At 44.5% G+C, this 19,581-nt stretch overlaps 1 protein-coding gene across 4 annotated transcripts in view; it reads left to right on the top strand.

Moving 5' to 3' along the window:
• Positions 1-19,581, top strand: part of GRIK4 (glutamate ionotropic receptor kainate type subunit 4) — a 200,787-nt gene that overhangs the window by 91,861 nt on the left and 89,345 nt on the right. For all 4 annotated transcript variants that reach the window (XR_010922966.1, XM_067564827.1, XM_067564836.1 and 1 more), the window contains exon 3: positions 11,070-11,234. Coding sequence is in view for 3 of the 4 variants with exons in the window: in XM_067564827.1 (XP_067420928.1) it covers positions 11,070-11,234 (165 nt within the window). In the remaining variant the exon portion in view is untranslated. The remainder of the gene's footprint in view (positions 1-11,069; positions 11,235-19,581) is intronic.

The following is a 19,581-nucleotide window of genomic DNA, read 5'->3' as shown; positions in this document are numbered from 1 at the left end:
CAATGTCAGAAGCATTGATCTTGTCCCAACAGTGTCTTGCACTTCATACCAAAGCACTTTACAGACTTACCTACATACCAAGGTCATGTAAAATGCAGCCACTTCTGGGGTGAGACACCATAGTGGTTCAGGAATGTTATATGCCATATCACGAAAGGTAGTGTAGAATAATACTATATCCGATTGGAACTAAGAGGGGGAGATAGAGAGGTAGAAATGTAGTTATCTTAGATTTAAACCAGGACATATAAATTTATTTCTCCTGATTTTTGTAGGGAGGTGCTGTGGAGTCTTTCAGTGAGCATGTGTGACTTGGGCCTTGATTTTAACACCTACCTGAAAACTGCCCCTTTCAGCAGCACAGTTCTCTCTGCCGGGGCTTCCACTAGCACCACTAAAAGAAATCTGGACTGTCCTTGGAAGACGGATTTGACAGGCTGAATCTGCTTAGTTAGTGTAATCTGAGCAGACTGTAAGGTTGAGGCATCACAGATGCTAGGGTCACTCAGGCCATGAGAGTGGTCCTTTCTTTCTGCATTGTCTTGTGTGGGGATCTCTCTGCAAAACCCCGTGGCTGCTGCCGACTGTCTATCAAATGCAGAATCCAACAGCTGAAATACACACCGTAACTCCCAAGTCCATCATTGCTGCTACTCCTGGCTTGTCTTTACAAGACCTAGAATCTTTAAATATTATTTCTCGCTTCCTTGTTTTTTGTCTGGCACAGAGCTTTGGGGTTTGTTTGGTTATTTCCGCCCCCTTCCCCGCCACCCCCCCCATGTTCAAATTCTCCATTGACTTAATTAAGCTCTTGTTCATCTCCTGGTCTTTCTGAGTTAGCTCATCTCATCAGGGTTTTTAGAGCTATCCTTGTAACAGCCACAGCTGCTGGTGGTCACCCGAGACCATGAAATGGGCAGGAAAACCTCCTCTGAAAGCCCAGCTCAGCTCGACAATATTGAAACAAAAGATCCAGGAAAACACAATTCCAGCTACAAAGACCTCAAGACTTTGGAGGCAGAGGTAGAGGAGGATCCCAGTTCTGGCTGTGATTTCCTAGTTGGTTCCTAAATCTATGATGCACCAAAGCAAACCCCCAGAGCTGAAGAGTCTCCTGCCTCCACGCTGTGCTTTGGGGCAGCAGAAGACACCAACACATGGATCCAAAATTTCCTGCTTATCTGTAATGAGAGCTAGAGATGAGCCCCACCGATTCAGATCAAAAGACCACCCTGCTCTCCCTCCCTAGAACTTCGCCCATTTTTCTGGGGAACAGTTCTGAAATCCACAATGACCTCTGTATGTCTGGGGCCTGGTTTCCTTCCTGCAGGATACAAGTCCATTGATTTCACTTCTATCCTGTAGTGGGCCTCAGGGGGATCCTTCACGCTGTCTGAAACAGGCTCTCCTGCTGTTTCTGCCTTGCACCGAAGTGGCTGGCGTTTTGTAAAGGTTTCAGCCCAGTTTTGCAGGCCCAAGAGGTTTGGATTGTGCTGTTGCCATATTCAACCCCTTGCAACATGGGGTACCTTGGCTGAGAACAGGTTTCAGTCTCCAAATCTGGTGGTTGTGTGGCAGCGTTTGCAAGTCACCTGAGATGGAGTCAGTGGAAGGAGCAAGGAACGTGGTGGATTCATTGCGAATGGCTTTGTTCTTTAACTAGCAAAAGGCTGCTCCGCAGACCCCTCCTCTGTGGCTTATCCAACTTGCAGGATCTCACAACCCCTTTCTGATTCTGTCTCAGAGGCTGTTACGACAGGATGGGCCCGCAGGTATTCACTGTCAGGACGGATGACGTCTCTCACCAACAGTTACCAGCAGGGTAGATGGCAGAGTCTAATGTGGATTCCTCCAGATGTGGAGTCATGGTGCTAGCCAGGATGGGACTGGTCAGAATAGATGGAGGGGACCTACTTTTCTGATCGCGTGACCTGTTCTTCTCACAATCAGGTTGTCTTAGATGGTGCCTTGTGGTCTTTCCCACACAGCCCCAATACCTTATCCCTTGCCGTAATGTGCCCCCTCTATTTCCACGCACCATCCTACACCCACAAGGGGAGGTTGAGTCATTTACTTATCCTTCTCCCAGCTCTGCTGCCTTGATTTTGGACTGTTCCCCGCATGTCTCAGGGGCCCATATAGGCTCTCCCAGTACTCAAGCCACAATGTTCGTGAAACCAAATTGGAGCTTTGCCACAGCTTGGGAGTATTTGACTCTGGGATGGAATTTGTCTGCCTTGACGTCAATGGATTTTGCCATTGACTTCGGTGGGGCCAAGAGTTCATGTCTGGTGTCTACAAGAGACAGAATACTCTGATCCAACGCTTCGATTTCTCAGACTCATCTCTGGCTCCAACAGACTGTTTTTGCTTCATGCTAGTGCAACTAGCCCACTGCTGTGTCCCCCAAAATCTGTATTCTGCAAGACTGATGATCTCTATCGGAAAACCAAGACCTTGTCTCATTAGTTTTTGTTCCCGCATGTGAAGCGAAGTGTGGGGAGGAGTGAGCGAGCGAGGGAGAGACGAGGCCCCATCTTCCAGGCACCTGCCATCACAATGACAGCCTCAATGTTTTTCTGTTTTGACGGTGAAAGGTTTTTTTTGTTGTTGTTGTTGTTCTCCTGGTGGTTGTTCTCAGGGGCCAGGTGTGTCTGAATGGGGCTGATCCTGCTTCTCTCATGTACTGCTGAGAAGTTCACCTTTGAGCGAATTAAACCAACCACTCCTGGGTACAGTGGCTCATTAAATGTTTCACCTCAGCAGCAGGCGGTTAGGGTTTCTGGAAAAGAGATACCACCGCCCGCTGCTCCGCATGCCAGGAGAGCTGCTTTCCCTGAGAAGTCAGCACCGTGCAAAGGAGGAAATGGCATCCAGTAACCTTCCAATGTTCTTCCTCAGCTGTATCAGATGGACCATGTTTACCTGGATGCAAAGATAAGACTTTCCCACGGTTGCCTGGTAGACACGTGGCATTTGATTATTAACATACCCCATCCATAGTCTTTGGCAGGGAGTCAGCGTTCTTCGCAGGCTCCCCAGGGACCTAGCACAGAGCTGCACCCCATTGTTTGCCACCCGGGCCAATTTGGGGAAGCTGTTGCATAGATATTTATTTATTGCTTAACGCACAAAAAAACAATTATTAAGGAAGAGAAAAAAGATGCTGCATTTTAAGCAGTGGCAACACAAAGCCCTGTGCTGTGTTATCATTTCTCCCCACCTCTCCCTCACTCTCTCTCTCCTGAATTCACTCTCTCTGGATTTCATAAATGAGGGGGAAGCTCCATTTAAATGCAGATTTCAGATGTTGGCCGAAAGCAATAAATAGCCCTCCACTGTGCTGATCTGACTAACATTATCAAGTCTTTTTGTGAAGGAGAGAGTCTGAAGTTTGGGTTTATTTTATTTATTTTTTTCTCAATGAGATTCTTTTTCCTTCTGGAGTAATAGCAGATTATTTCCCCCCTCTCCCCTCCCAACCAGCAGTTCAGAGACTAAAATGGAAACACAAATCCACCTGTTTCTCCCCTGGAGTTCTACTTGACAGACCTATAATGAGGGAGTTTGCAAATTCCTCACAGTTTACTGAATTGACAGCCTGAAGGGCTGATGTTGTATCCAGCAGAGGGGAAATTCACAAAATAAGCAAACGTTGCAACCATCTTTAACCTAACCAAAAGAAAAAAAAATTGGAATTGCCTCTTTCTGCAAACAGTTTTAGGTTACAAAACCGATTAAATGGTGATTTGGGAGCAGGTAAAATCAGCGGGTAATAGCAGCACAGCTGTACTATGATCAGTGTGCAAAGTGCAGGGAAGAGGTGTGGAAGGACTTAAGGTTGATTTCCATTGCAGGGACATATCCTGTGGCAGAGCATTACTGCTGGGGTGTCGGAGTTGGGCCCCTTTCACATTTCTGAGACCTGGAACATTGTCTAGCTGCATTGTCCGGGTAAGGCCTTCTGGGTTTGAAAACCCAGGATTCTGACTTTCAGTTCAAGTGCTAGAGTGCCCCTAGCTCTTCTGCATTGTCTGGGTTTGAACTCAGGATACAACTTCAGTTTTGAGCTTACAAATCCTCTTTGGAACATACAGGAGGTTGGAAGTATATTCAGGACATAAATACAAAAAATATGACATGCATGACCTGAGATGCCAGGGTGATAGACACCTTGGGAATACCTTGGGTAGATAGACCTTTGGGACGTGAAATCCTTTCCTGAAGTCCATGCTTCCATAACATCCTGTATTCAGGACCCTAACTCGGAAATAACAGTTGAATATGATTGATTGTCGGCTAGGGAAGGATATCCCCAAAGGTACGAAAGCCATTTTAAGAGATTTAATGGCACTTAGTAAACTTAACTGGGAAAGGGCAAAAGAAACAAACAAAAAACCAACCCACTGTTGTTGTAGCAGTATATAAACCTTCCAGTAACATCTGTTCCCTATTATTGTTGTAAAAAACTGCCACTTCATTGGATCTTGGTGGGATCATGAATTAAGAAGTGCTATGTAGTAAACGTGCAATAGTCTAATCTCTTTGCTTATGTCACAATGCTGTTCACAGAGTAAGAGCATGAGAGGAGTGGATGGCTCAGGGGAATGCAATGCAGAGCTTTTAACCTGGTGAGCACTGGCTGAGTCCCAGCCGAAGGCAGCAGAAGGTGTAACTAACTCATTGCTCTCTGAAAATTGGCTGGTGGTCTTTACAGGCCGAGTTAGTCAGTTTCAGCACAGCTCCAAGAGGACAGCTCTCCACGTCAGTAAAACGACTCAGACGGTTGGCGCTAACTGGTTCTCATGTTGGCAGTGTCAACAGAATGGACAAGCGGTGACTGGATCAGGAGAATGAACGCTTCTCTTGTTCCAAGAGGAGTTTCTTCAAGGGTAGGGGAGGGAGGTGGGAGGAGGGTTCACACTGCGGCTGCTTGCGCTCTTGCACCTGTGCTGTGGTTAGTGTGAAAATGCTACAGGAAAACACTCATATTCTAAGTGTTTTCAGTTTCCCTCTGTTTAAAGCTAATCCTATGTTTGTTTGTGGGATCAGGGCCTGGCAATCTGGAATAATCACCCAAGGGCCGTAGCAGAGGCAACCATCTCTTGAAAGATTGCTAAAAACACTAGAAAATATACTGTAGAAACACTCCTTGTTAGGGGAGAGCCCACATCAGGGGTGTGCAAACATTTTTATAGCAGTTTTCATTCACCTCTTAATACAGACATTTGGTTGGTGGACAGCTCCTGTCCCATTCACTATCCTGTATCATTCCCAGGAGAATTAGAGCAAATTATGCACATGGAAAGGTATATTAGGAAAGTACTGCCTGTGTTTTTAGCTGTTGTTCTAATGAAGTTTAGCAGCTGGATAAGAAGAGGAGTCAGCTGCGTATGATCAGGCATCTCTGTAACCGCCAGGTGAACTAATAGATGAAGTGTTTATGGCCCTACTTTCAAGTATTCATTAATGTTGGGTACCTAATTTAAGATTAGAGATGGTTGAAAATTTACTGTTGAAAAACTTTTTCAAGAGAAAATGTGTTGTTCTTGGTGTGGGTGTGTGTGGGTGTGTGAATAGAAATTTCTGCCAGACTTTTTTTTAATGGAATTTGGGGGGGAGGAGGTTGTTGGAGGGGAGAAAAATGAAAGCCCAAAATATGTTTTTGGCAACCAAAATCTGAACATTGATAGCCTAAACCCAACAGTTTTATAAGTTTCAGATTAAATTTTTCAGTTTTGGGCAAAATTGGGTATTTTTTATGCAAACCTGAAAACTTTTTAGGAAAAGTTTAAATTAAAACTTTATCCAGCTTCAACGTTTCCCATCAGAACCAAAAATATTCCCTGGCCAGCTCTGCTTGAGACACTTTGGGGCTTATTTCAGAAGCACTAAGCCTCTACAGCTCCCATGGACTCCAATAGAAATGGTTGCTGCTTAGTACCTCTGAAATCCCAAATGGTGCCAAGTCATGCCTACAAACCAGTAGCCACTTCTGAAAGTTTTTTGCCCACGATTCTATAACAAAAAAGCCTCAGAAACTTCTGAGCAGGAGACATTTATTCTGACTGGGGAGAAAAGCCTTGAAGCTGTACTGTGGCTAACAAAACTCAAAGATTTACTGTAAATTTTTCAGGATTGAGATTTGCTTGTTACGTCTCCCCATATTTTATAGACTGGACTAGATGAAAGTGAATTTAAAATAAGGACTTTAGTCTGTACTTAATGATGCTGCTATTAGCCTAGATTTGGCAATGTATCCCCAGACATAACGTTTTAAAATCAACCTTTTAAAATATTAAATTAATCTTTTGGTCTGCTAGACAGAATGATAAATAAAGCTCAGTTCATCCTCATTACCCAGTCAGATTCATGGGCTGGTTTAATATTTGGCAAAAATTAACTAGTCTCACAGTAAATGTGCAGATGTGCAAAAACTAAAGCTACAAAATTACAAGCCCTGCAGGGAATTAGGCATCTGCCATATATATTTGAAGGAACTGGATGTATGGGTGCCCCTTCTGCCTACTGAATGGAATCAGAACGGCTTAGCTGTGTGTCCTAGTTCCTATACTACTAAAAACTCTAGGAGATTTTTCTGTAGCTCTTGTGCTCTTGGAGAAAGAGGATCTGAGTTCTTTCCCCCACTGATGCAATGACGTTCCAAGTGGAGCATAATTTGAAGCATAGTGGCAGCTGTCAAATGAGATGATCGACGTTATTTTCCTGTTACCAACCTGAAGTTGCAGGAGACCAGAATGCTCAGTATAGTGTTGCAGGTGCAAGTCCTAGATGACTGACCACGTTTGCGGCAGTAAAATAGACCAGTATCTACTTTGGTTGCTGTGTCAGTCATGGGGTGCTGAGAGTTACTGCAGTAGGTGGAATTGGGATTGATTTGACTCCTTAAACAAAGAGGCAATTCTGCCTACCAGCTTTAAAAATATGGGGGATCCCATTCTGCTGGTGGCTGGGAAGATAATGAGCTAGGATATTTATTCCCATCTAGTCCAGATCCAGTGGGATGATGGAATCTAAGAAGTACCTGATACCCACTCTCTTTTCCTGCTGTCAGAGGAAGATAATCAGGTCTCCACGTTGTCAGTCTGTGCCAGTCTGGCATCCTAGGAAGGCACTTACGTTCCCTGTTTTTAAGGTTGCCTCTGTCTTCCTGCAATTTGCTATTGCCGCTGGACCATTTTCTCTCCTCTTACACCCGTATTCTCAGTACAAGCTGCAAAGTTCAGGTGCATTCAGATTGAAAGTTTATGGAAACGGGTGAGTCGCAAAGTTTAGATCCCAGCTTCCGATGTCTTTGGATCTGAACGTCGAGTAGTTGATTTGGGCCTTCTCTATGCTGTAGTGACTGAAGAAGGGGAGTGAAAGGAAGCCAAGAAAAGGTAAGTTAACAGGTGGCTTTTTGGGATCTTTTCTCTCTTTTTCTCTCCTGGCTGTTTTATAATTAAAAAAAGAAAGGGAAAAAAAGCCAGTGTGCATGTTAACTTTAAAAAATCCTGCAGTCAGAGTTCCTGGCCTTAGAAGAACGTGCAACCTTCTCCAGTTGCATGACAAGATGAAGATTGACTGCACACGATTTGCAGATCATGATCGTGCAGAAGATATGGTGTTGCCTAAAGGACTGGGAATGCTCGCCAAGACATCTGTGTGGGGAGACACATCTTACAAGAATAGCTGCCATGTGTTTCTTTATTGGAAGCTGGCTGGATTTAACACCCTGAAAACTAGGAAGAGAGAGGTCCGTTAGTGGATCTATCTATCTGCCTACCCCCGCCCATCTGTCTGTCTGTCATCTTTCCCCAAACACACCCATCTGTCTCTTTCACTGATACACGTCCCCGTAGTATCCAAGTACCTATAGTATGGACAATACAAAGTGCAGATGTCAATGCCTGCATCTTTCTAGTCAATGAATTGATTTAATTTCTAACCAGTCTCTGTAATGTTCTCTCTCTCTTTCACATTCATTCCTGGTACAAACTGTAACACGACCAGGCAAATTTCTTGGGTGACGTAAAAAAATAAAACGAATGCGACCAACTGGAAATCTCAGTGTATCACATCTCTTTTATACTCTGCTCCTTGTAACTCAAGCTCAGGGCTGGCCCCAAATGACGGACAGCTTTACAGCTGCCACTCAAAAGTCTGACTTGTCTTCCACCAACCTGGTGTCATGTAGAAGCCCCGTTACCAAGCCAACATTTGAGCACTGCTTGTTTTATAGGAAATGCCAAATGGGAGGGGAAGTGGAGGGTGGGGGGAGAAAACCTTTTAGTGCACAGATGATTCTGCTTGTCAGTTGCCCAAAAGCTCCGGAAACACATCCTTAATAGTCCCGTTGATGTAGCAGCTTTGCTTGTTTTAAAATCACAACAAGCTTTCGCTGCGGGTCAAATGTGCCAGATCGCAGCGTTTCTCGTTACAGGCGATCGGATAGCTGTGAACGCTTCTTTATTTCGTTATTTCTCAGCCGCTGGCCCAGTGCAGCAGTGGCCGGTGTTCTGAGGCTCTCCAGCTGAGCCTGAAGAATCGAGCGGGGCGGGATTCGATATCCAGCTCGTTTCTCTCGTCCGCGCGCTCATTTCACTGCCCTGGAAGTTCCGCGGTGTGTTTATCCCTTCGTGGAGAGGAAGAGGGCGGCTCATTGCCTTCTAGAGTCATGGTCCGAAGCTGTAGCTGCATGAAATGAAATCCCAAATCCCAGGGCTCCAGTTGGGGTTTCATTATGAACTCTCAGTGCAGGTCGGGTTGCTCTAAATGTTTCCTCAGCTTCCCAAGCCTTTGGCGCGAACTTGGTCTACAGTGGATCTAGCTCTGGTTCGTGGCTCTGGGGGCTCAGCGGGATGGGGTAGAGGTGAGGAGCACAGGAGTGCTGGCATTGTGCCTCCCGTAGATTGAATTGCATCAAGAGGAGCCCAGACGCGGTGGAGGTATTTAAAAAAAAAAAATGCAATGGGTGAGCTTTCCGCTGCCGATCACCAGGGAGCCATGCCCACAGTGCATCATGGGAGCATGAGTACCTCCAGCAACGGGAACCATTTCCTCTCCCTAAACCCAGTGCAAGCGTGTCTACCTCCTAGACAGGTCTGCCTGCACGCCCAGGGCAACCATAATTTGGTCTTTATGCCCTTATCCCAGAATCATGTCCTGTTCCCAGCCCCATGAGGGATTCAGCCTGAAACCTCTGGCTATCGGGGCATCAGGAGGATGTTTTCCCTGGTGGCAGGTTATTTCATAACTGCCTGCCATTGGGTTTTTGCATCTTCCCTTGAAGGAGCCCCTGGAAACACAATAGTGGACTAGATGGGCCACGGGTGTGATCCACTGTTACTCATAGACTCTAAGGTCAGAAGGGACCAATATGGTCTGACCTCCTGCACAGCGCAGGCCACAGTGCTTATGACTGAGATAGACAGTGATGCCATCACCTGGCCCAAATGGCAGCTCCTCGGGATGACTTTGTGGTCCTTTGGACCCAGCTGGGAGTTTCTCTTTTTGGCTAGCCCACTGGTTTTCAACCATTTTTCATTTGCAGACCCCTTACATTTTTTTGAATGGAGATGCGGACCGCTTTGGAAATCCTAGATTATAGTCTCTGAACCCCCAGGGGTCCATGGACCACAGGTTGAAAACCACTGGTCCAGCCAACATCCTCCGTTAACTTCCCATATGCCTTCCTCTTGTATATCCTCTCGTTTCCCCCCTCTGCTCTTAGAGCAGCACTCTGCTTCAGGTTACAGCCAATTTGCTTTATTTCAGCTGTCAGTTCTTCCTCAAAAAAAAAGCTTCTGCAGCAAAGTGATGCATTTTAAAGCTTTAACAAGGTCCCCAATTGCTGTAGCTAGTATTGTGTCTTCCTGGTGTGTGTGTGTGTGTGTGTGTGTGTACATTATACAGCAGAGCCTCCCAAATCCATACTTCGCTAACCTACGCACTGCAGGGCCTGATTCTAATGTCATTTAGGCTTGATTTACACCCACGTAACTCTGCTTCGATGGAAGCGAAGCTGTTATAAAGCAGCCGGGAGGGGGATAAGCAGCAGGCCCTTTATTACTCACTCACCAAAAAACGATGCTCTCCCCCCAGCTAAGCCCAGCAATGAGCTCTGTTGTTAACAAGACTCAGCAAACCATGCTGCAGAAATTTTACTAACACATTCTGAAGTATTTAGATTGGTGCTAAATCTATTTTTACCTTCTAGAAACAATCAAAACGTGCCCGATAATATCTCCCCCGCATAAGACAGCTTTGAGTAGGCAGATGGTTTTACACCGCGCCTTGATGGACAGCAAATTTGGGCCTAGCAGATGAGATCAAGAATCAAGTGCCTTCTGTTGAAAAATATTTCTCCCATCACTGCCACCCAGGCCCACTCGCTTCCGGAAATATCCAGACTGTGAAAGCCGATTTGCTGGAGTCAGTACAGCACAAAGTCTTTGTTAAATGAACAAACAAAGTGCATTTTGTGATGTATTTTCTGTGTGTGAGTGTGAGTGTGAGTGTGAGAGATTAATATATGGTCATTAATATAAATGCTGGACCTGATCCTGCCCACAGATCCAAGGACACAGCACTATGCTATTGCATGCTTTGTGTTAGAGTAGCGTAGGAATCCCAGTCAAGGCGCTGCACAGGCAAGTTACAGAGGACAGCCCCGGTTTCGGAGTGCTTGCAGTCTACCTGGGAGACAGGGCAAAAGAGACAGATAGCTCGAGGGTGCGTGAGATGATGATAAAACAAACAGAGCTTAGCTCACCACATGCTTAACCAATGCCTGATGACAATACAAGACTTTAGTGGGACTGTGTCTGGGCACAGTTTGCATGGCTTCAGTTGCAAGATCAGGGCCTTATTTTTTGATATAATCATTTGGCCGGTCCATGTGAAAACCAGCTTTACAAACTGGCCAGTAAAATTTGCCTGGACAGACGGCCTCTTCTCTTTCTGCAGCCTGCCCCATCACAGGCCTCTCCCGGCAGAACGGTTAGATTCTGCTCTACTCTGGACCGATTTCTGTTTCCGAGTTGCTGACCTTTCGCCTTGTTTCCTAGCTGCCATTTTGGATGACCCGATGGAGTGCAGCAGAGGGGAGAGGCTGTCCATCACGCTAGCGAAGAATCGCATCAACCGTGCGCCAGAGCGAGCGGGGAAAGCCAAAGTGGAGGTGGACATATTTGAGCTACTGAGAGACAGCGAATATGAGACCGCTGAAACTAGTACGTGCCGCTCCGTGTCTCCATTTCTTTCTTTGCCTTTATGTCTCCACATGCCTCTCTCTGCAACAGCAGCACGTGTGTCCAGTGGGCTGGGTCTGCAGATGTTTGTTACTGAGTGTGACACTCACTTTGGAGATTAGTCTCACTATAATCACTGTAGTAAGCCCTGCTCCGTCATGAGGAAAGCTCAAAACCCATGTTCACACACTGAGTGGCTCTCTAGCTTTGACAGTGTCTTAAAGACACAGATGTGTCGTAGCTTCCCGAGCGAAGCAGAGTACAGGAACAGGGCAGTCTTCCTTTTAAAGAGTTTGTGTGCCCTCTGATGATACTCACATGCTATTACCCTTTTCTCAGACACTACATATTGCTGCTAAACTTTAGTGGCCTGCCACACTTCTCCATATATACACTTCACTTGTGTACACAATTTCCACTGCAGAGCTGCCTAACGGCTGGTCTACACTAGAAAATTAGATGGACCCATCTACATTGCTCCCCGGCACGACATAGTGAAGCCAACCTAACTCCCCACTGTAGATGGCTCTAGGTGGATGGAAGAAGCATCTCCACTGAAGCTCTGCAGTGGCACAGTGTGAGCGCTGCAGGTATGCCACTGTAGCATTTGGAGTGTAGCCAGAACCCATTTAAGGCATGTGTAGGCTTGGAAAAGAGGTAGGGTTTTACAACCTGTTCATGAATTGACGTATTTTTAAACACCACTTAGTGTTTGGTGTTGGCAAAGACAAACATGGTAACTGGTCCAGTGTTTTAAGACATCAATGTATTTGTTTACACTAGGTGCGAAGGGATGTTTTAAAACCATGGTATGTTGTGTGTTAAGACACTTGAGCTGTTTTCCTAGAGGAAATTTACACCCTATATTGCTGTCAGCTTCCGTAAGGTAGATTGATCTATAATCTAGATGCGCCCGTAAGGTTTGTGGTTTTAGATACCAGCTCTTCACATCCACATCCATGACTTAAAAGCTGTCACCACATCCATGACTTAAAAGCAGGTATTTGTGGTCCTCCCATCTTCTCCCAGCCCTGCCAAAATCCCCCGAACCTCTCATGGCTGCTCCTGACAAAAAAGTCCTCTAGAATTCAATAGAATATGATTACCACCCAAGAGACTTTTTTTTTTTAAGCTTAACCCATAGAATCATTGAAATGCAGGGCTGGAAGAGACATCAAGAAGCCATCTAGTGCAGACCTCAACAATGGGGCAGAATTAAATATACCTAGACCATCCCTGACAGATGTTTGTCTAACCTGTTCTTAAGAACCTCCAATGACGGGGATTCCACAGCCTCCCTAGGTAACCGGTGCCAGTGCTTCTCGATCCTTAGAGATGGAAAGTTTTTCCTAATATCTAACCTAAAGCTCCCTTGCTGCAAACTAAGCCTATTACTTCTTGTCCAGCTCTCAGTGGACATGGAGAACAATTGATCACCATCCTCGTTATAAAACAACCTTCTACTTATTTGAAGGGTGTTATGTCCTTCCCATCCCGCAGCGTTCTCTTTTCTAGAACAGTATAGCATGTCTGTAATTCTCTTCTACCAGTTGGTTTTAAAAGCCCATAGAAAGGGTATTAAATTATATAGAGACAAGGTGGGCGAGATAATATCTTTTATTAGACCAACTTCTGTTGGTGAGAGAGACAAGCTTTTGATCTACACAGAGCTCGTCTTCAGGTCTGTGTCAATTCAAAAGCTTGTCTCTTTCACTGACAGAAATTGATCCAATAAAAGATATTATCTCACCCGCCTGGTCTTTCTAGTATTCTGGGACCAACACGGCTACACACTACAAATGCTAAACTATATATGTTTTTAGAGCAATTTCTGTGCAATCCTATTCAATGACTATAGAACCCGACTGGTTTCGTCTCTGTTTAGTTTTGTAAGGCTTTTCCATAAGGGTGAGACCATAGGACGTTAAAAGTGGGCATTGGCTGGACATCTTCAGTAACTAGTTTTCATGGCCTTCGGCATTGATTCCTGCATGGTACGGCGCCCCCTCCATGCCTATTAGGTTCATTGCGAGTTGTGGAGCTACAACAGCAGGTGACACACAGAAGGGACCTCCATGCACCAATATTAACATGTGAGGTCAAGAGTCTGCTGCTTGATTCCCCAAATAGGCATCTGTGTTGTCTGTGGAGCCGTTTCTCTGCAGGTCAGGAAATACTTGCATTTCTATTGGGGCATCTGAGCCTGTCACCTATGGGACAGGAAAGGCTAAAAACCTCAGGGCATGTTTCCGTTACGGCTGCACAGTGGCATAGCTACGGCACTGCAGCGGCATCCCTGTAGCGTCATAGTGTAGACGCTTCCTACGTCAACGGACGGGGTTTTTCCGTCTATGCAGTCAATCCGTCCTCTCAAGAGGTGGTAGGTAGGTTGATGGAGGAATTCTTCTGTTGAGCTAGCTGCAACCACACTGGGGATTAGGTCAACCTAAATACGGTATTCAGGGTGCAAATTTTTTCACAGACCTGATCTGCGTAGCTAGGTCGATCCCATGTTTAAGCGAAGGCCCAGCCTATACGGCGTCACAGAGACTGTTGAAAGCAGTGATCCTCTGCCTTTGCCGGTTGAACACTTTAGGATCCCACATATAATCTTTTCTGGCTTGATTAGTGCAATGCTCATTCTGTTTTATTTCCCCATCCCCAGATAGAGCAAACAGAGCATCGGTCAGGAGCATGCTTCCTGACCTGCCACATGCATTCATAGTGGGCAGAAAGAAGAGCACTCAGCAAACAGCCTTGCTGGTTGTATGGGTGTTAACAGGGTCCCTTTCCCATTTGCACTGCCCAGCAAGTGTATCCCACAGATTACAGCCTGTATCCTTCCATCAGCCCTTAGTAGGAGAGGAAATGTTTCCCTCGATTGTTTGTTCTGCATACTCATTGTGTCACGGCTTTGAATTGAATGGTAGTATTTTCTATTCCACTTTTCTTTGTTTAACACAAACCTCCTCTACGTATCACTATTTGTGTGATTTAACCTCTGCCATAAAACAGGCAGGATTTGCAAGGTGGCCAAATTTAACAGGATAAAAATCTTGTGGCTGCTTACCCTCTCCCTTACGCCAGTGTAAATTTAACTAGAGCTGGTTGGAAGTTTTCCGATGGAACATGTTTCTGTTGAAAAATGCCAGTTCACCAAAAGTTTTGCGGAAACATGTCAATTTTGATGACGTTTCATTTTGGAACAAAAAAACAGAATGGGGTATACTGATGAGGTGACAATATTCCATTTCAATCCTTTCAGAGAAAAACACTTTGAATTCCCGTTTTGAAATGACTTTTCATTCCAAATTTTTAAAATTCTGATACGTGTAGTGGAATATAAAAGGAAAAAAAATGAAATCAGAACAGTACATTTCAGTTTTATTTCATTTATTCCAAAATGATTGTTGTTGTTCAGAATTTTGTTTCTCAGGAAATTTCAAATTTTTTGTTTTCTTTCTGTTTCAGAATTAAAAAGCATTTTAAAATTGTGGAATTTCCTGCAAAACAGAAAATCCAGTTCCTGCACTGTCAATAAAGTAATTCTTGATTTACACCAATGTTAGAAGAGAATCAGGACCTTTAGAGTTAAGGATTACCTGGCTTTTTGAATACCTGACTTCTCAACTTCAACATGATGCTAATGTTGTTATTCCATTTAATATTAATGGAATTAATTAAGAGGTTTAGATGTTTGAACCTATGACTGCAAAGTTTTTGCACACCTCTTGAATATTGTTATCAGATTTCACGCTTTTTGAATTGCTCCTAAATATCACAGCTTGTATATTTAGCTGACTAATTCTAGGAATGTTGCTATTAAATCCAAAAAAATGACATCTTGTAGCACATTTGGTGAACATTTTGAGAGAAGAAAGGTTTTATGTGGGCTACTTTTCATTTTATTTTAAAACTATTTTTCTTTTTTTTTTCTTTTTTCTTTAGGTTGAGTGAGGTATTTTAATGCATTTGGCTACAGATGTGCCATTCCTAGAACGGATAGAAAATGAATAGGTCTTAATCAAATTCATGCATGGTTTGCCACTGCCACTCTATATCTAAAGGAAAGCAAATGTATCAACTTGTTCTTGTAAGGAAAGCATCTGTAAATTACTATGGTTTGAAGTAAGCCTGCAGTAAAAGGGTTATGGATGGGGCAGTTTTGTCATTACAGGTAAAGCCTGCTTTTCTCTCTGTGTTTGACTTTTCAAATCTCTTTACAGAGATCCAAAATGGGCTCTTTAATAGCATCTTTATCTAAAACACCTTCTCTTAAGGTTCAGGAAGGGACTGCTTTTCTACTTATCAATCTGTCTCCTGTGGTTTAATGCCTCTTCTAAGAACCTTCCTTCTTCTAATCCAAATACCTGGAGGCATTTCAGCCGCTAACTTGAGCAACTGGGGGATATGGGGTTTTAATATGCACACAAAAATAATATTTCTAAGTCCCTGGCTGATGCTTCCATAACAGTAGCCATGCCACCTTGTGCTGTGAACCCATCCGATTTCACAAGCTAAGCAGAACTGGACAAAGTCAGTAGTTGGATGTGGGAATATGCAGGATGCTGCAGGAAGTAGTGTTGGCAATTACAGTAAGTGGTGTCCTCACTCTGTCTCAGCATCCTACTACGCCGCTGGGGTCACTTTTTGTGGTCAGTAAAGATCCCAAACTGCTTTTCACCACAGCTGGGACGTTAGATCCTGGCCGTGTTCCAGCTGGGGTAATTGCATTTGTGACCCACCTGTGTTGTTTCATTTGGAGTCAAGATTCTTCTTTATTTCCTGTCCCAAATTGTTGTGCCAGGGCTGCTATATGTTGCTATTCAGCTGCCACGGTCTCCATCTAAGGACTGTGGTAACCTAAGGACTTCCGGCGCTGTGTTCCACTTGACTATTAAACCTTACTGTTCTGAGTGTCACTGCAAATATTGGACGAGGTGCATTCGTCCCCGAAGCGTGCACAGGTCTCTAACTAGGTGCCTATTTCGGTTGGACAGGCTGAGCAGTCTCACGGCATGAAGTAAAAGTATGGAAGCCCCAGAGGTTCAGTCTCAGGAGGCGATGAGGCCACGTGGCCTACCGTGAAGGAAGAGTGAGATTCCTCGGGGATCTGGCACATTGAGGGGGTCTCTTCCAAGAGACTGTTCCAAAGCTGAGGGCGTAGCACTGATCCTGTGGATACGTGACAGGTGGTGATATAAAAACCTAATACAGGTGGAGATTGGTCCAGATCTTCGACTATCAGCAGAGCTATGCCAATTCATGTCAGCTGAGCATCTGGCCAGGCGAGTTTAGTGTCTAAACAATGTCCATGTGTTGAAGTTCCATGGGGCTTTTATGCCAGTGGCTGTACTGGAATCTGTGGTTCTCTGGGTAGTGAGTCCAGTTACACCAGGAATGAATGTGGCACTGTGGACAATCCTACATCCTTGAGAGTGCTGGCCTCTGAGCACACAAGACCCATGAATGTAGTAGGGCTAAGAGTGCAGACATGAGCGACCTGCTGCAGTTCATCTCCAGGGATAAATAAAGTACCCTGAGCTAGGAAGAGTGTTTGGGTTACAAAAGGAGTTTTCCTTACATGGTCTACCCCTCTTGCCTCAGGCACCTCCTCTTTGTTTCAGTGTGTTTCTTCTAATTCCATAATGTGTTTCACCCTGAGAGTGGTAAACCGCCTGTTCTTCCTCTGACTGTCTTTGCAACTCAGTTGCTATGACTACTTAACCTATTCTCCCAGTCTCTTTGTTCTTGGCTACCCGAGAGACAAAGAGAAAGTGCTCGCCAAACTTTCTTCGGCATGCATGACAAAAAAAACCCCTAGGACTTTTGACTTTTTCAAAGATTCACAAATAGGAGAGAGAGCCCGCACCTTTCTCCTAGATGCTGGCAGAGGCCTGATACTCTGCAGAATAATTGAAGGCTCCCAGCTGTCACCGGGGACTGATGAATGTTTCTAAAACAGTATGCACAGTTTGCAAAATGCTGATATTCTTATTCAAAAAGGGCTATTCAAGAGGTATAAGTGTCTGCAAATTTATAAACACAGAGGAGCAAGTGCCAGATCCATGTGAAGCTGCTGGAGGAAAATATCACTGATACACGAGACTGAACTGAGGGAACAAAACCAAGAGGAGATGTTTGCATGGCATATATGCTTCCTATAAGAACTTAGAAGTCTTCCTATGTATCCTGGGGACTAGAGGCCTCAGGAGTTTGGTAGTAGAATATTGAGCGCAATCCCAGTCCAGATCATTTGTGACCACCTGATCGATGTTTGGTGTCCCACATGAAATGAATGTGATTGATCTCAGTCAATTCCCCGTGGTCACGAAAACCTCCATTATATCCTAGTATTTTAAAGCAGAAAGGCCAACCATTGAGTCAGGCTTTACAGGTGGTTCCTTCAGATCAGTGTGGAGGAAAATAGGAGATGTATGTGGGAAGCTTGTCCTGTCTTGTGTAGTATTGTGGACAGAGGCTTTCAGTGGTATTAATTTGCCATGTGTTGCCAGTGCTAAATTGACACCCTTTTTTTAAACAAAGAGAGGAAAGTTATTATCGTGTGATTAAATTTCCCCAATTCACCTGCTATTGTTTTATCCTGGTTTTCTAAGGTGTGGATGTGTGCTTTTGTTTTGTTGTCTTGTTTTTGCCAATTTTAGGATTGAAATGCTGTAAATTTCAGGGCTGTTGGGATGATGTCCTGACTTACTTTGCAATGCACAAGGTATTTTTCACCCAAGGAACTCAGAGCACTTTACAAACATGATCTAAGCAAACCCTGTAATCTCCCTGGTAGAGATTTAGCATCGTCCCTATTTTACAGATGAACAGAGAGGTAAAATGAGTTGCCTGAAGTCACAGACATAGATTTTTGGATTTTAAGGCCAGAAAGGACCACTGTGATCATCTCGGCTGACCTCCCATGTAACACAGCTCGTAGGACTTCTCTGAACTAATTTCCTGTTTGAACTAAAGCATATTTTTTTAAAAAAACATCCAACCTTGATTTTAAATTGCCAGTGAAGGAAAGTCCACCATGACCCTTGGTAAATTCTTCCAATGGTTAATTACCCTTAGGGTTAAAAATGTGCACCTCGTTTCTAGTCTGAATTTGTCCAGTTTTACGTTCCAGCCATTGGATCTTATTATACCTTTTCTACTCAACTGAAGAGTCCTTTATTATCAGATTTTTGTTTCCCCTGGAGGCGCTTATAAACTGTGATCAAGTCACCTCTTGCCCTTCTCTTTGTTAAGCTAACTAGATTGAGTCTGTCATGATAAGGTGTGTTGTCCAGTCCTTTAATCATTCTCTGAATCATCTCCAATTTGTCAATGTTCTTCTTGAATTGTGGACACCGGAACTGGACACAGTGTTCAGTAGCCATCGCACCGGTGTCAAAGACAGAAGTAATATCTGTCTACCTCACTACGCCTATTCAGTAGTCTCCTGTTTATACATCCAAGGATCGCATTAGATCTTTTAGCCACAGTGTTGCACTGGGAGCTCATGTTCAGCTGGTTATCTACCAGGATCCTCAAATCTTTTTCACAACCACTGCTTCCCAGCATAGAGTCCCCCCATCATATAAGTATGGCCTGTGTTCTTTGTTCCTAGATTTAGACATTTACATTTGATTATATTAAAATGTGAATTGTTTGCTTGTGCCCATCTTAACAAGTGATTGTGATGTTAAGGATTGACTCAATGGAGCATAGACAATTCAAAGTAGTTTTTTTATGTATCTTCTGAGTCCTGCCTTGAGTGCAGGGGACTGGACTAGAAGACCTTTCCAGGTCCCTTCCAGTCCTACGATGCTATGATTCTCCAAAAGGACGGAGTCCTTAGTGGAATTACATAGGAGCCATAGGAAGGGGATTGGTAATTTACTAGGGGAGCAGACTGAACTTCTGTGCTGCTACCGTGGGGCACTTTGGTTTGGCGGGGCAAAGACTTAAATGACTCTTAAACTGACATTCCTAGCCACCTGCCCTCTTTCAGAAATGTAGGGAGCCAAATTCCAATACAGGCGTTGCCTCACGTCCTAAGTGATCCTTACTGCTGGTTCAGGGAAACGGTCATCACTTCTTGATTTAAATCTGAAGGGTTGTTCTGCACTGTCAAACACCTGCTGCTTTCAGTGTAGTGATGTCTGGTTTTGATGTGTGACCAAGACACCAGCAAGGTTTAGAGCAGAACCTGGTAGCCTTGACTCTGAGCTTCCTGCTCTAGATTATCTACTTTGTAGATTTTAAGACCTAAAAGGACCATTTGAGCCTCTGGTCTGACCTCCTACATAGCATTCACCTGATTTCTGCACTGAGA

The sequence above is a fragment of the Emydura macquarii genome, unplaced genomic scaffold (assembly GCF_026122565.2).
Source record: "Emydura macquarii macquarii isolate MOO-44397 ecotype Brisbane River unplaced genomic scaffold, CSIRO-AGI_Emac_v2 contig_312, whole genome shotgun sequence".
NCBI lineage: Eukaryota > Metazoa > Chordata > Testudines > Chelidae > Emydura > Emydura macquarii.
The sequence above is the reverse complement of the archived record's forward strand: the minus strand, read 5'-3'. Positions and strand labels throughout refer to the sequence as shown.